Below are 13594 nucleotides of genomic sequence, written 5' to 3'. Positions count from 1 at the left end.
AGTAAATGCATACCCACCAATAGCACATGTTGGTCCACTCCAGCCCGATGGGCAGTGACACTTGAAGCCTGACGAAATTTCGTGACAAATTCCACCATTAGCACAGGGATTAGATACACAAGCATGCTCCGCTGGGAAGAGAGAGAGAGAAAGACATTCTTGCTAAATACTCTTCCAGTATCCAACAGAAGGAGAACTTGTGGTTAAAAATTGCATCGATTAAAAGTGACCAAGAACAGGGGCAGTGGAGAGGTGCCAGTACATGAGATTGGAGCCTCCCTCTCCCAGCTGCAGAGAGTTAAGACTCCCAGCAGAAAACTAAAGCAGGATTTTGCTGAAGGTGCATCATCCTTCCTATCTAATGACTACAAAGCCTAAACAGAGACAGGTCACTATTTCAATATCCCACAAACTAGAAAAGTTTCCCATTAACATTTTGCTTCCAGCCATACACTTCCACCTACTAGAGTGCTGCAGCACTTCTTTTAAATTCAGTGAGACAAAACAGATATGCTGTGTTCAGAGGTCTGAACAGCAGCAGTAGTTTAAGTATCAAAGTTCTGTTTAGCTTCATTCTAATACTGTTCCTTGGAAACAGCAAAGAACAGAGGTGCTGGCAGTTCTGGGCAGTGCTGCTCGTTGTCACTCCATGTAGGGTGTAACACTGGCAGAAGCTGCACTAAGCAAGAATCAGGTTGAGGAGGGACAAGCTCTATGCCATCACTCTTGGTGTCTTCCCTTCTCAGTTGGAATCTTTCTTTCAGGGATGTTATCCATTTTGAAAACTGAATTTACATCGTCTATGACCCTTCATACTAGTACCTAAAGCAGCTCATACACCAACCTACTGTTAATAATCACGATAGCTCTGAACAATTGTATGGCTCCTTTTTCACTGCCTCCTCACCTGAAGAGCCAAGGTGCTTCCCCACAGCTTTCAGGGCAAGCTAAGACAAGATTTCATCCACTTTAGCCTCAACTTTGCATCATATTTTACCAGTAGAAGCAAAATTCAAGTTTTGATAGTATCTTTAATACAACAGCACTTCATGGAAGTTCAAAGATCTACATCCTGATTAACTCTGAAAACTTTCTGTAATACTTTAGTCAACTTAAGGCCAAGCAGTTAAGTGAGAGAAAAAAATGGACACTTCCTATCTGAACTTTTAACTATAAAGGAATAGCAAAATTCATAGTGAGAAGACTGGGAATATCACATGTAAAAAAAAGGATTTAACAATCCATCATGACAGGACATCCAACTAAATACTACATGTGAGAAACTTAAATCAAAAGCTCTAATTTTTCTTCAAACATCAAAACTTTAAAGCAAAATAGGAAAAAACTAGAAAACTGCACACTTGTCCATTTACCTCCAAAGTGAGAATAATCATGAAAAGTCTGCAAATACCAAAACTGTCCCCAGAATATGAACATTTTGGTCTTTGTGTAACACACACAAACAAATAGAAAAAAGCAACATGCTATCTTCATACTGTGGTTGAGATAGGAAGCAGTTTTTCATGTTGGAAAGACACAGATCTGTTAGACTCAAGTCACAAAGGCATACTTCATCACAAATGTGGTTTAAATGCTTTCCTCCATTTTGGTAATGGGAACAGGGAAGACACTTTTTGTTCAGACTGCTCAAGGTGACTCTGTAAGACAGTTTGAGCACATTTCCATAGTACTCAACATCTGCATTATTAATCCAAAAGTATTAGAAGTCCCATATTAAAAGATTTAAGTTTCAGTTGATTAAAAAGGATAGCTAACACATTCAGCCAACTAAAAATTGGGCCAAAACCCCACATCACAGTTAAAACTACAGTGTCCATCACCTCCACCTTCCTTAGACCCCAGCTTGCATAAAATGCATGTTTGTGAAGAAGTCAGAAGACAAGAAAACGGGTAGTGGGGAGAAAGGTAACAGGAAAAGGTGCATGTGTAACCTATTTCCATGAGACTACAGCCCAGTTGCATGTGAGGATTAAGGAAGTGAAGAACTCTAAGGGAAGAAATATTCCCAGTCTCATCTAAATCCAAAGGAAATTGCTGCAGCATTTCTGTTGCCCTCAATGATTTTTTTGAAGAGCCAGCATAAGGCACTAGATAGGAGAGACAGAGCTGGCATATCCCCACTGAGCCTATAAGAATGCCTAAGACAGTTTCAGATTTCCAAAGATAGATGAGATATCCACAAGTACCAATTTCGCAGTTCTTTCCAGAGTAGCCGTCTGGGCAGGCACAGCGATATTCATCCGGCTCAGTGTTCATACAGGTTCCGCCGTTCAGGCAGGGATGGTGATTTCCACAGTAATTCAGATCTGGACAGAGAAAAGTGTCAATCAACAGGGAACACAAATCTCACCATTTCAATCCCTGGTCAGATACACAGATGCCTTTCTGGCTTGAACACCATTCACCCACATCATCCCCGTATTCCGTGAGCTAGCCTGTCATCTGGTAACTATCCACAGAACAAGGAAGAATGAACAAGAGACAACTGCATGAGTTAGAAGAGTCAGGACCATTCAAGCCTTTTTTCTTAAACTTCTTATACTTATGATGCTTAGGCACCATCTGCCATAAAAGAATTAAGGCACAGAAACACTCAGGTAGTTGCACACTAGCAGAAAAAAAAGGGGTTAATGAGTTATCAGTTAATCATGCAACTTAAACTTATTTTTCCTGTACATTAATGTTAAGTACCTTTGTTACAGAGCAGGCCACCCCAGTTGGTTTCACAATTACACTGCCATGGTTCATTACAGCTCCCATGAGCACAGCCTGGGTAGCGGACACACTCATCACAGAACTGTCCTTGCCAACCATAATGACACCTAAGATGTAAGTTCACATGTTAAAAGTTAGCAACATGATGCTTAATTATCAGCAGTACATGTATTTAGAACACCACACTTACCATTCTCAAGAACAAGGTCAACTGCTCAATGTGCAACAGATAACAAAACTTTATTTATCCTGTTTAGAAGGGACACACTAGTCTTGTTGAACATCCTTACTGGAACTCATCCTGCTCAAACATATTACATACCCTGGCAACAAACGCCACCAAGCACTATGTGTTATGAGAACTGTACATTGAATTAGCTGTTCTTTCACAAGAAGTCCCATCTTCACATAATCAGCTCACACTAGGATAAAAATTGTGATTGATATAAAAAAAAAAGTTGAAATTGCTTTTCAAAAGGAGGCTGCTGGCTTACTGCACTGAGCACCACAGGGTTTTTCTATGAAGAGAAATTTCAAGATAATAGCTACTTTGCTCTAGAGTGCTACAGCCTTAAAGGACCAGGGCAGCCAGAGAGGCAGCAGTCTTGGCAATTTTCTCAAGGCCTAATTTCTCAAGAGAACCCTTCTTATAGATTCACTCTGTTATAGCCTCAGTGTTCTCTACTGACACTATGGAAAAAGTACTCTTTGGAGAAAGGAGAAGCAAGAACAGAAACAAAAGCTATTAATAATTCATTTAGCTTAGAGTTGAATTTTTTCCCCCCCAAGATTTCTTCAGAGACCAGTATCTTTATGTTAATCTGTAACAGAAGCAACTGTTTAGGCTATAGAAAAGTGTTAAAGTCTGAACTTACAAGAAAAAAAAAAAAGAAAAGGGCATAAGCTAACGTTTTTTCTTAATGTATATTTCACACATTTTAAGTAACAAGAAATAGTAAGCTTGCTCTTTTGAGCCAACAAAAGAAGTGTTCAGCCTGTTAAAGAGTATTTCTTATACAGAATTTAAGAGACATACTAGCAACAAAGAGATGCATAAAAACACTGAATGGGAGTTGGGCACATGCATGCCACTGCTGCCCTAATGCCTAGGGGAAGAAAAGCATTAGAAATGCAACTGTACATTTTTTAGATTTAACACTACCATTCTATTATCCACTTTTTGAACAGTATAAAAGAACAGAAAATAAATTAGGTCTTTGGGGTGCAATGAGAAAAGATAAGGAGGAGATATATAAATGAGAAGTCTTGGTTCCTTGTGATTCAATCCCCTTCCACTGTTTCAGTGAGCTGGATCAATCCCCAGAGCAACAGAACAAGTTGTGCTGGCAGCATAGTATTTAGATTTCTATTATTTACATCGGCAGAAAGAATCTAGGTACAGATCTTTGCAAGACCATTTTTTTCCATATAAAGTTCTAGAACTACTTTGAGCTCTTAGTCCCAGTACCTGCTCCTCATTGAGAACCTCACAGTTGTGGGATCCCTAAGGAGAACCTCAGCTGTGTTCCCAGCCCAGAGGCCTCAGTTGCTCATCTGAGCAAGGCTGTCAGAAGTCTGGAGAACACACATATTTTAGATGCAGTTTTCTTTCGCTGTATTAGCAGTAAGAGGAAACAAATACTGCTCCTGCTAAATTTGATCTCTTCCTTCCTCCTCAAGGACAGAAAAATCTTTTCGGAGGCTGGTAATAAACAATAAAAAAAGCACTTTACTGGCCCCAACCCAAATCTTCATCTATGCCAAACCTGGCACTACTGCCAGTGATTCACCATGACTATCCTAGCCAGAGCCAACTCCCCACCCACATACAACAAGAATTTTCAAGAGCTGAAAGTCTGCATCACAAAGCAAATAATCACAATATCTCAATTTGTTCTCCATAGCCAATGGATAACAAGATTCTTTGTTAAACATTGCACTGGTACTTAAGAGTACAAGGAAAAATACTGACAACCTTCTAGAATTTGAAGGCGTCTTAAGCACCCACTTGAGTTTGTAGGTGTGCTTGATGGCATTAAAATGAATTCAGAAATAAAAAAAGGTTGCTGCTTTTTCATGATATTCAACACAGTCAAAGTTTACTGTTAAAGTTGCCACCAAGCCTGAGGGAAATAATTTCTAGAGGCTAAAAGCAGTCCAAAGGAACACACTGTTTACAAGTCAAAAGGTTACTATGTGGTAAGCTGATCAGCCCTCAGTTTACAAGGAAGAGTAAATTAGGATTTCCTCTTGAACAGGAAGTCTGGTTGCATCCTATATTAGCAGGTGCTAGAGCAGCATTAATTCCACTTCCTTCTAAAAAGATAATGTTTGCATGGATTTTGGCTCACCCTGAGAGCAAGATGTGTTCAATAAAGAGAAACCAATTCAGAAATGGGCATGTTGTCATTTATGAGAAAAATATCAAGCCAAAACACAAGGACGAAAAAGGTTAATGAGCCACTATAAGAAGTCCAAAAGGTACAGACACAAAAGCAACATCATCAAGAAAAAAAACAAACCAGAGTTCCTTTTCCAGTACCAACCACTTGTGTAAAAGCCAAAGGGAAACTGCTAGTGCAGCAAACAGTGGGCTAAAGTTACTTCTTCCCTGCACCCCCCACCAGTAAAGAATCAACTAAATTGCAGTTCTAAATTTTTCACATCTGACTAAATAAGAAAGCCAAATATAGAGAATCCATAAGGATTCTCATTGTTCAACGGACAAAGAAAATTCTTATTGGAATCAAGATTCTACTTCCTTTGTCCTTCCCCTCTGCTGACTTCATCAGCTCTAACGTGTCTTTACAACCCAGCACATGCAAAACAAAAATCAGGCCTGGCTTAATCTTAGCCTTTGCTGGGTTATTAGCAGTACAAAGAAGCTACCATAAATAGATTGTTACAGTTTAGTAACTTCCTGACTGGAGGTTGAAGTACAGGCATCTGCTCCCAGACCAAAGCATCCCTTTGGGTCAGAATTAACACAGTGTAATAGGGAGAGAAGAACAATTGCTAGTTATCTTGAAACCAAGAGCTTGCAGAAGAGACCTGGTAATTCTACAGGCACACTTCACGGCTTCCATTTTTCTTAGATGAGAGTCTGGTGGCAAAAGAAAATGAGAATTCAAATAAAAGTCTGGAGGAAGGGGAGGTGGCAGGAGTTAACATTAGCAAAAATTCTAGATAACATTTCAGTCTTCAGATTAAAAAAAAAAAAACCTGCAACTGTGCAGAAAATATCTACTTGTCAATGACAACAGTATAAAGTCACAGTAATTCAGCTCAGTGTATACTTGGCTATAATATGACAATGGGGCTTCAAACAGCTAAATTCCAGGATAAGAAAAAGACTTTCTACAGTAAAACTCAGTGTGTTTAAAGTAGTAAATTTAGCATCAGGGAAACCTACAGAAGCACTCATCACTACACACAGTTCAGAGCTACATATGTCCTCAGAGGCAGGAGCAGGAGGAAGTGGGGAAAGGAAAAAGAAACAGAAGATTTGCATTTTTTGTTGTTTTTTTTTTTTTTTTTTTCCCAGGGCCATTAAAGAGCTAAACTCATCAAGTCCAAAAGAACAGATTTTTCTACAGAACTATGTTTTCCCTACATTCTTTTGAAACAGTTATAATTAAGGAAAAAGTTGACAGTGGTCTTTGCTTTCCTCTGAGGATGTTTGTGTTATAATTATTTAGTGAAATCTAGGTTGAAATTGAGTATTTCCAAATCAGATGGAACAAGACCCAATGCTGCTGTATGTAAAAAGATACATTACTGGGAGGAAAAGGCCCTGAGCAACCTGGTCTAACTAGACCTCCTCAGGCAAGGAGGTGGGACTTGATGACCCTGGAAGTTTTGTTCAGATTCTTATTTTATGATAAATTCTACAATGGCAGTTATGGAAGTGATGTGGAACAGTAAAGAGATCCTGATGGTCTGTAAACCATGGTCTCTCAGCACCTTGCATGATTAACTCCTCCTTATCCCAAAGGAGGATGCCTATCTGCTAACACAACAAAAAAGTTAAAGTTGACCATTGAGAGCACCCTAACTCAGATGTTTTGTACTATCTTCATACATGGTTTATTCTCCTGGTTTAATCACTTCTGGTTATTTGAGAGTCCTGAACCTTCTGTGCAGAAAGGTCAGCTGAGAAACTTCGTCTCACACATCTCATCCAATCACAGATCTACTCTGGTTAACCTTAAAAAAAAAAGCTTTGTAATAGAAAAGAACGAGAGGATACCTAAATAAATTCTGTTCCACATCTATCTGCAGATCTGTGTCAGCACTTCATGCATAAATACACCTAAACCACTAACGTGAAGAAAGTCAAGACTATTTCTGCAATCTAGGTCAGAATATGGGACCTAAAAATAAATTTAAAAAATCTCAGGGAGGTTGTAGGCAATGTGGTATAAGCCTTTAAATGCCACAGGTTACACTTTACTGGTATATTGCTCTTTCTACAAAGGCTGAAGTGAAGATAATTATGACATACTTACACATATTTTTTAAGCATATTCTTTTGGAGAGAGCTTCTCCCAATCATGTTTCAAGTGGAAGCTGGGGCCAAAACACTCAACACAGGAAAATGAAGCAGAACAGTGACATTAAGAGCAGAAGCAAAATGCATCATTCAGGGGTGGGGGAGAAATAACCTCTTAAATAGAAAACCACTAAATTTTCTAATGACGTGAACAGGATGGTGTTGCATAGGCCAGAACAATAGCTTTATATTAGTTATTTACTTAAAATAACTATAAGAAAGTCTGTTTAAACTTTTAAGAGATTACTTGTTGCATAGCAGGCAGCAATATTGTCTAGCTGTTAGATCCTTCTATGCTAATAGGTAGTACAGTACTCATTCACTAAGATTTGTCACAAAAACACTTTGTCTACTTCGAAATAGGTAAGACAATCTTGTGAATAGGAAAGGAAAATATGCTTGTTAATGAACTCAAATAATTTAATTACCTGAAAGCTTGTTATCTTTTCCTCTCACCCCCAGCATTCTTATCACACCAAAAGATACAAACCCTTCCCTACAAGTTTTTTTCTCCTCTAATGAAGGAAGTTATTGAAAGCTAACAGTCTCTCCCCAGTACTATTTAGAGTTTTGACAATGAGTTGATAGGGGGATGGTTCAACATTTTTTAGCCAGAACACTGCTCAGTTAACTCACAGTAAGTGGCTCTAAGGGTGTGCCTGTATTTGCATTAGTTCACACCTGGAACATGCTGTTTGAGTGAACTGCCTGATCATTCCTGTTAATGGTGCATTGGTTCACCTCACAGAGCTGTTTTGGAACAAAGGCATTGGATTCCTTTTAGGTTAAGCTAAGGTAACATATGACAAGGTATGCCAGGAGCACATCTAATGTGTTCCACCTGCAAACAGGCACTCAGTCCACATGAACATACTAGAGGTAGTCTAAAATTTACAAACCTGAAGTGTTTTGAGTATAGATGGTGGGTTCTCGAGGCTGCTTTGATCTACTGTTCTAGTTCAGCTGCACTGCCTACACTATTATAGACACAAGTTAAAGCATTACATGTTTTTATTTCCTGTACACCTGCTCACGTTCTCCTGGAAGCAGCACCCACCTTTAGAATACATTCTATGCCTTCCTACCCACTAACCATCCAAGCAAGTGAAAGCAGAGTGTGCCTCAGTTCATTGACCAATAAAGAAACAAAACATGGGACTCTTTGTGTAACTTAATGTGTCTACTTGTGAAATACCTGCCAGCATTCCCAAAGGGCTTACCACTAGGCCATAAAAAACAATAATAAAAGCATACTGGCTGTAACAACAGGGAAGAATACTAAATACGATGAAAGGCATAGTAATTGTAGTAATTTTACAAGATCTTTGAAACCCAAAGCTGTGATACAATATCTTACACCAAAGAGGTGACAGGAGATGATGAACAGGTACCAAGTGCATTCCTGCAGGGCCAAAACAACAGCCTTAAGCTCTTTAGGGACCATAGGCAGTCCAACATTGCAGGAATTGAAGCGGTCAGATGCCAAAGCAGCTAGCACACTGCTCAAACAAGACTGTTTCTAGTTTACTGCTCAGAGCAGTTTATGAGATTTCTCATAATTCTGCTCTGGAACAACTGTGGAAGCTCCCCACCTCTTACTTCCCCCCCACACACACACACTTTTAGAAGCAGGAATAGCATTTCCTTTTTTTCAGCTCTTTGTAACCTTTTGTTAGTCCTCTACAGTCTTTCAATAACAACCTGTTTTGAGAAGCCTCAGTGGATCACCTTGAACATAAGGATGAGTTTACAAGACTCCAGGTGCCCTTTTTTATTGTTTTGTTTGTTTGTTTGCTTTGTTGGGTTTTTTTTTTTTTGAAGTTTAGGCAGAGTTCCCCAGTGCTGATGTTAACCATGTTATCTACCCAACTGCCATAAAAACACAAATGAGATATCAGTGTTACTGTAGGCCTCCTACTGAAAAAGACAGGAAGACTATGCAAGTCTAAGATTTAACAAAGAATCTCTAGAACACTATTACACTCTCAGTATTCCAGGTAGTTACGAGCTCATTTTGCAACTCAAGCTTTTGAGCCTGCATCTCTGCAAAGAAAGTACTCAGTACTTGCTCAACATGAATAATAGCTGAGCAAGTTTGGGCCCTTAAAGTTCTCCCATCACTAGGGACATGGCTAGAGCCCTTGCAGACTCTGCTGGACACACGAAATCAGCTTTGTGAGCAGGGAAGTTCCAGAAGAGGAACACAAGGACTACAGAAGGCACAGCACCGAACAGAAAGTTTGAGAAATCTGTTTCAATGGGACAAAAAAAAGTATATGATTAAACAAAAACACACCAACACTGTAAAACAAATCTTTTGTCACACATATTTCAAAATTAATTCTAGAATAAAGCCAGTTAAAAGCACATCAACCTCAATTTACAAGTTTTTGTTGCAAGTACACTTGCTTTGTTCACCTTGCACAAAATTCACATTACAGCTCTATTAACGATCCCATTTCTAATTCATTTCAGTCAGTCTACACATTCTAAAGAAATTTTGTATCAGAGTTGTGTGAAGTAAGGCTGGCATTTCCCAGGTCCTACCATAGCTCCAGAAGCTTAACACAACCTGAGTAGTGTTAAGGATTTGACTCCTTTTATTTTGCTTTAGATGAGAAATTTAAACATTCAAATGCAACAGGAAATGTCAAAAGACCTCTGAAAATACCATCATCCTGGCAGGAATATGACAATGTAGGCCAGATATGAGGCATATCTGGACCTCAACCAAAGCCATACCACTCTGGATAACAAGGAAGTGAAAGATTAAGCTGTTAAGCCTAGTGACAGTTTATGAGTGGTACCAAACATAGTCAGGTCAGCAGTTTTAATCGAGGAAGGAGATTGTCACTTGTGGTTTCTCTATATTCAACTTTGCTAATTGCATAAGGCGGTTGAACCTAAGCCAGATATGAGCCATTAGATGAAACTTCATTCTCCTCTAGACAGCTTAATGGAATTTAACAAAGTACTTTGAGTGATGTAAAAACATACAAAAAGCACCAACATCATGGCTCAGCAATGTTGCTTCTTTGATAATCCTTCCTACTACTTTGGCCTGGTGAAGTCAATAAACAAGAGCATCTGGTCTGCCGCTGCAGACCAATGTTTATTGACTTTCTTTATCCACTATGGATAAAGATTGGTTTGTTTTCTTTTTATTTTAAGAAGCTGGCAATTTCCCATTCTTGCAAGACTAAGCTAAGTTGCTTTTGCTTTCCTCAAGAATATATTTTTTCCTCATTATGCAGAAAATTTTTATTTTTTTCTGAATTGCCTCCACAATGACAAAAAAACTATTACCTAGACCCAGTCATACTGTAAAATCATTTCCTACATCAGGGCATCCCTATTTTTTTTTCCACTTTGATGAAAACTCAACAAAAGAAATGGAAAAATATTTCAACACTAACTTTCTCAAAACAATGGGCATATGAACTTGCCTGACAGATGATGTACAACTAGAACTAATGGCACATCCTTTATTAACAGCCTGAGGTCATTCAGTTATTTCTAAGATCTGGTTTCATTATAACTTTTAATCCAACAACAGCTCCATATTACATTGGAACATCATGAATGGAGGGTAGATCCTTTCTATGAGAGCTAGGCTGAAGCCTGAGAGACACAGTGCCTAATTTACCTGCATGCTCATGCAAGTTGAAGAAGGAAACTGTTTTCCAACTTTTCTATTTAAAAACACCACTGCAAATTCTGGCAATCAAGTAGCTATTGGCAGCAGTAGATTTCCATGCATCTCACACCCATATTTTTCTCACATTTTTATTTTCTTTCTGAATTAAAAAAGGACATTGTTTTCACCTGTTAAAATGACAGTGGCAACTGTCCAAAAAGCAGGATGAAGCAATCTAGATTAAAATTCAATAGCACCAAACATAGCAGTTTCTTTTAAATAACAGCTTCCTTTGTACTGCTGAAGATAAAGGTCATATCTGTAAGCCTTGTTTATTTTTAGTTCAGCATCATTTTTCTACAGAAAGTATTATCCATTTCTGTTAAAAGCAACGTTTCTAATGTAGTCTAATAACTATTACAGAATAAAAGTTAAAGACAGCTGTGTGAACATGCTCAGGCTACCAAATCACTACTCAAGACGTAGCTGAGAACTTTCTGCAGTTTTGCAGAGTGGCCACTGTTCTCAAACTTGCTGATCACAGATCTATCACTTCAGCAGACAGGCACTAAAAAACAAGGCATACAATCCATTTTTCCTTCTCTCAGTACTTTCAGAATCCACCTAAAAAATAGTGAGATACCTGGACAGAGGCCTTAAATAGACTCAGCGTTATTTTTGTCAGCTTAGTTTAGCAAGGGAACACCTGGAGTTCAATACTAGATGCTTCCTCACATCAGCAACAGGCTGCAAGGAAAGGCTTTGCTTGTATAAGACTACATATTAACAGGTACCTTAAAAAAAGGAAACACAGCCACTCAGCCCCCCATCTTCAAAGGTTTTGTATTCCCTTCTTTAAACCCTCCTCCTCCTCTCCAACTTCTGCCTTCAGAATCATTTCTCTGTGAGACCAGCTGTAAGTTAAAAAGGAAACTGCACCAATCCCTCTCACTCCCCTACCCCCATAAAAAGAACACAACAAAAAAAGGTACTGCTTTCTGTTTGCTTAAACCTGTTTCTTTTACACTTTTAGTCAAAAGACTTCTTGCATTCAAACAGCAAATATTCACAGGCTCCTAGGATGTTCCTTTGAAACCTACAGGACTCCAGAAACCCTTACATGAATCAAAATTCATTAAAGTAGGTTCTCAAGGGGAAAAATGTGTTCCTGGAAGGCTCAGAGGAAGGAGTGCTTCTTCCTCAGGCAGAAGTGACACTGGTCCAGCTCTCAACCATAATCTTTACTTGTAACCTAAAAAAAATCACCAACAGCAGTTGGGGCACACAATACTTGAAATCACAAGGAAAATATTTAGTGATATGGAAAGATTAAAAAACCATTGTTTAAATATCTGCCTTGAGAAAAAAATCCTTTAAGGGATATTTTATAGCTCTTGAGAAGTGAAACTACACACACACACACCCCCCGAAGCGCTGCAAATTTCAAATTTACAGTTTTCAGTCAGATCCGAGAGCTACAACACACCAAACCTTCAACAAGTCAGCTGCATCTGATGGAAGTTTCAGGGCAGTAAGAAACCACTCTGTGGTGCAGTGATTTAAGGTTTACTTTGTTATCTGCCATGCCCCACTGACAGAAGCTTCAGGCTCTGCAGCAGGATGGGACTTGTCCGCATGTCACCTAACACAGCTCACAAACTGGCGCCTCAACCCCAGTTTAGCTCTAAGCCCAGCTAAACTAAGTTCTCTGCATCCTATTTCTGCCACTTCTGTGATGGTTGCAGTAATTAGTAGTAGAAGGATGAAGCAAAATTGCCTTAAACTGTCACAGCTTGCCACAAGTGGTATTTGTCAGCTCTCAGGGGTTCTGGCAGCCAGTGCAGTTTCACATCACTCCAATCAAGCAGGTTCAACACAGCTTACTAAGGAACCACTGCATAAATCTACTCTTGGTGATGCATTCCACTCTGACCACAAATAAAACTGAAGAACTTACACAGAATCCCAAACTTGCAAGCAGACCTGTCCCATTTCTTCAACAGCCAGTGTAAAAATAACACCCATTTCCCCTTGACCTACTATGTCGAATGCCTGAACCTTTACAGGAAAACAATGAACTGCCCTTGCTATCAAAGTCTACTTAAGTTGCATCATGAAGTTAAAGGGAACATTTCAGACTCTGTTCTCTTGTATTCAGGGACCAAAAAAGTTTACCTGGGGTAGAAAGTTTAGGCTGGGCTTGCTACTGTATCTCCATTACTAGCAAAACTCTTTTTTTCTTGGAACAAAGTCTGGTGACCAAAATATATATTGAGTTTCCTAGGACTGTGAGCATTCCCTGATCCTAACAGTCCAAAGAACAAGCTGCCCTTTTTATTTGAGAGGAACAAGTAGTACATAGAGATCAAAACTAAGGATTTTGAAAATAATAAACCACAATATTTTTATCATTTGAAAGAGGCATAGTTCTGAATTACATGAAGCAAATCTGTTCAGTCCTATATGTGCGAAAAATAGAACAGCATCACAAAACAGTATAAAGTATATGCAATTCTTACACACGAGACATCTACTTCAGATCTCTTTCCATCCATGTTCTTACACAGAATTTTTCCATTTTAATGTAGACTTTTTAAAAGCAGCACCATACGCAGAAAACACTAGAGATCAGTACTCCTAAACAGAAGATACTCAAGCATGCAGACTTA

At 38.9% G+C, this 13594-nt stretch overlaps 1 protein-coding gene across 1 annotated transcript in view; it reads right to left on the bottom strand.

Moving 5' to 3' along the window:
* The window catches only part of JAG2 (jagged canonical Notch ligand 2), a 70484-nt gene that overhangs the window by 22193 nt on the left and 34697 nt on the right, over window positions 1-13594 (bottom strand). The window contains exons 6-8 of the mRNA XM_051769985.1: window positions 2713-2843; window positions 2208-2327; window positions 18-131 (exon numbers count right to left, since the gene is read on the bottom strand). Of these exons, the coding sequence (XP_051625945.1) occupies window positions 18-131; window positions 2208-2327; window positions 2713-2843 (365 nt within the window). The remainder of the gene's footprint in view (window positions 1-17; window positions 132-2207; window positions 2328-2712; window positions 2844-13594) is intronic.

The sequence above is a fragment of the Manacus candei genome, unplaced genomic scaffold, assembly GCF_025592945.1.
Source record: "Manacus candei isolate 608988 ecotype Guabito, Panama unplaced genomic scaffold, ASM2559294v1 h1tg000113l, whole genome shotgun sequence".
NCBI lineage: Eukaryota > Metazoa > Chordata > Aves > Passeriformes > Pipridae > Manacus > Manacus candei.
This window is presented reverse-complemented; position numbering and strand designations above follow the sequence as displayed.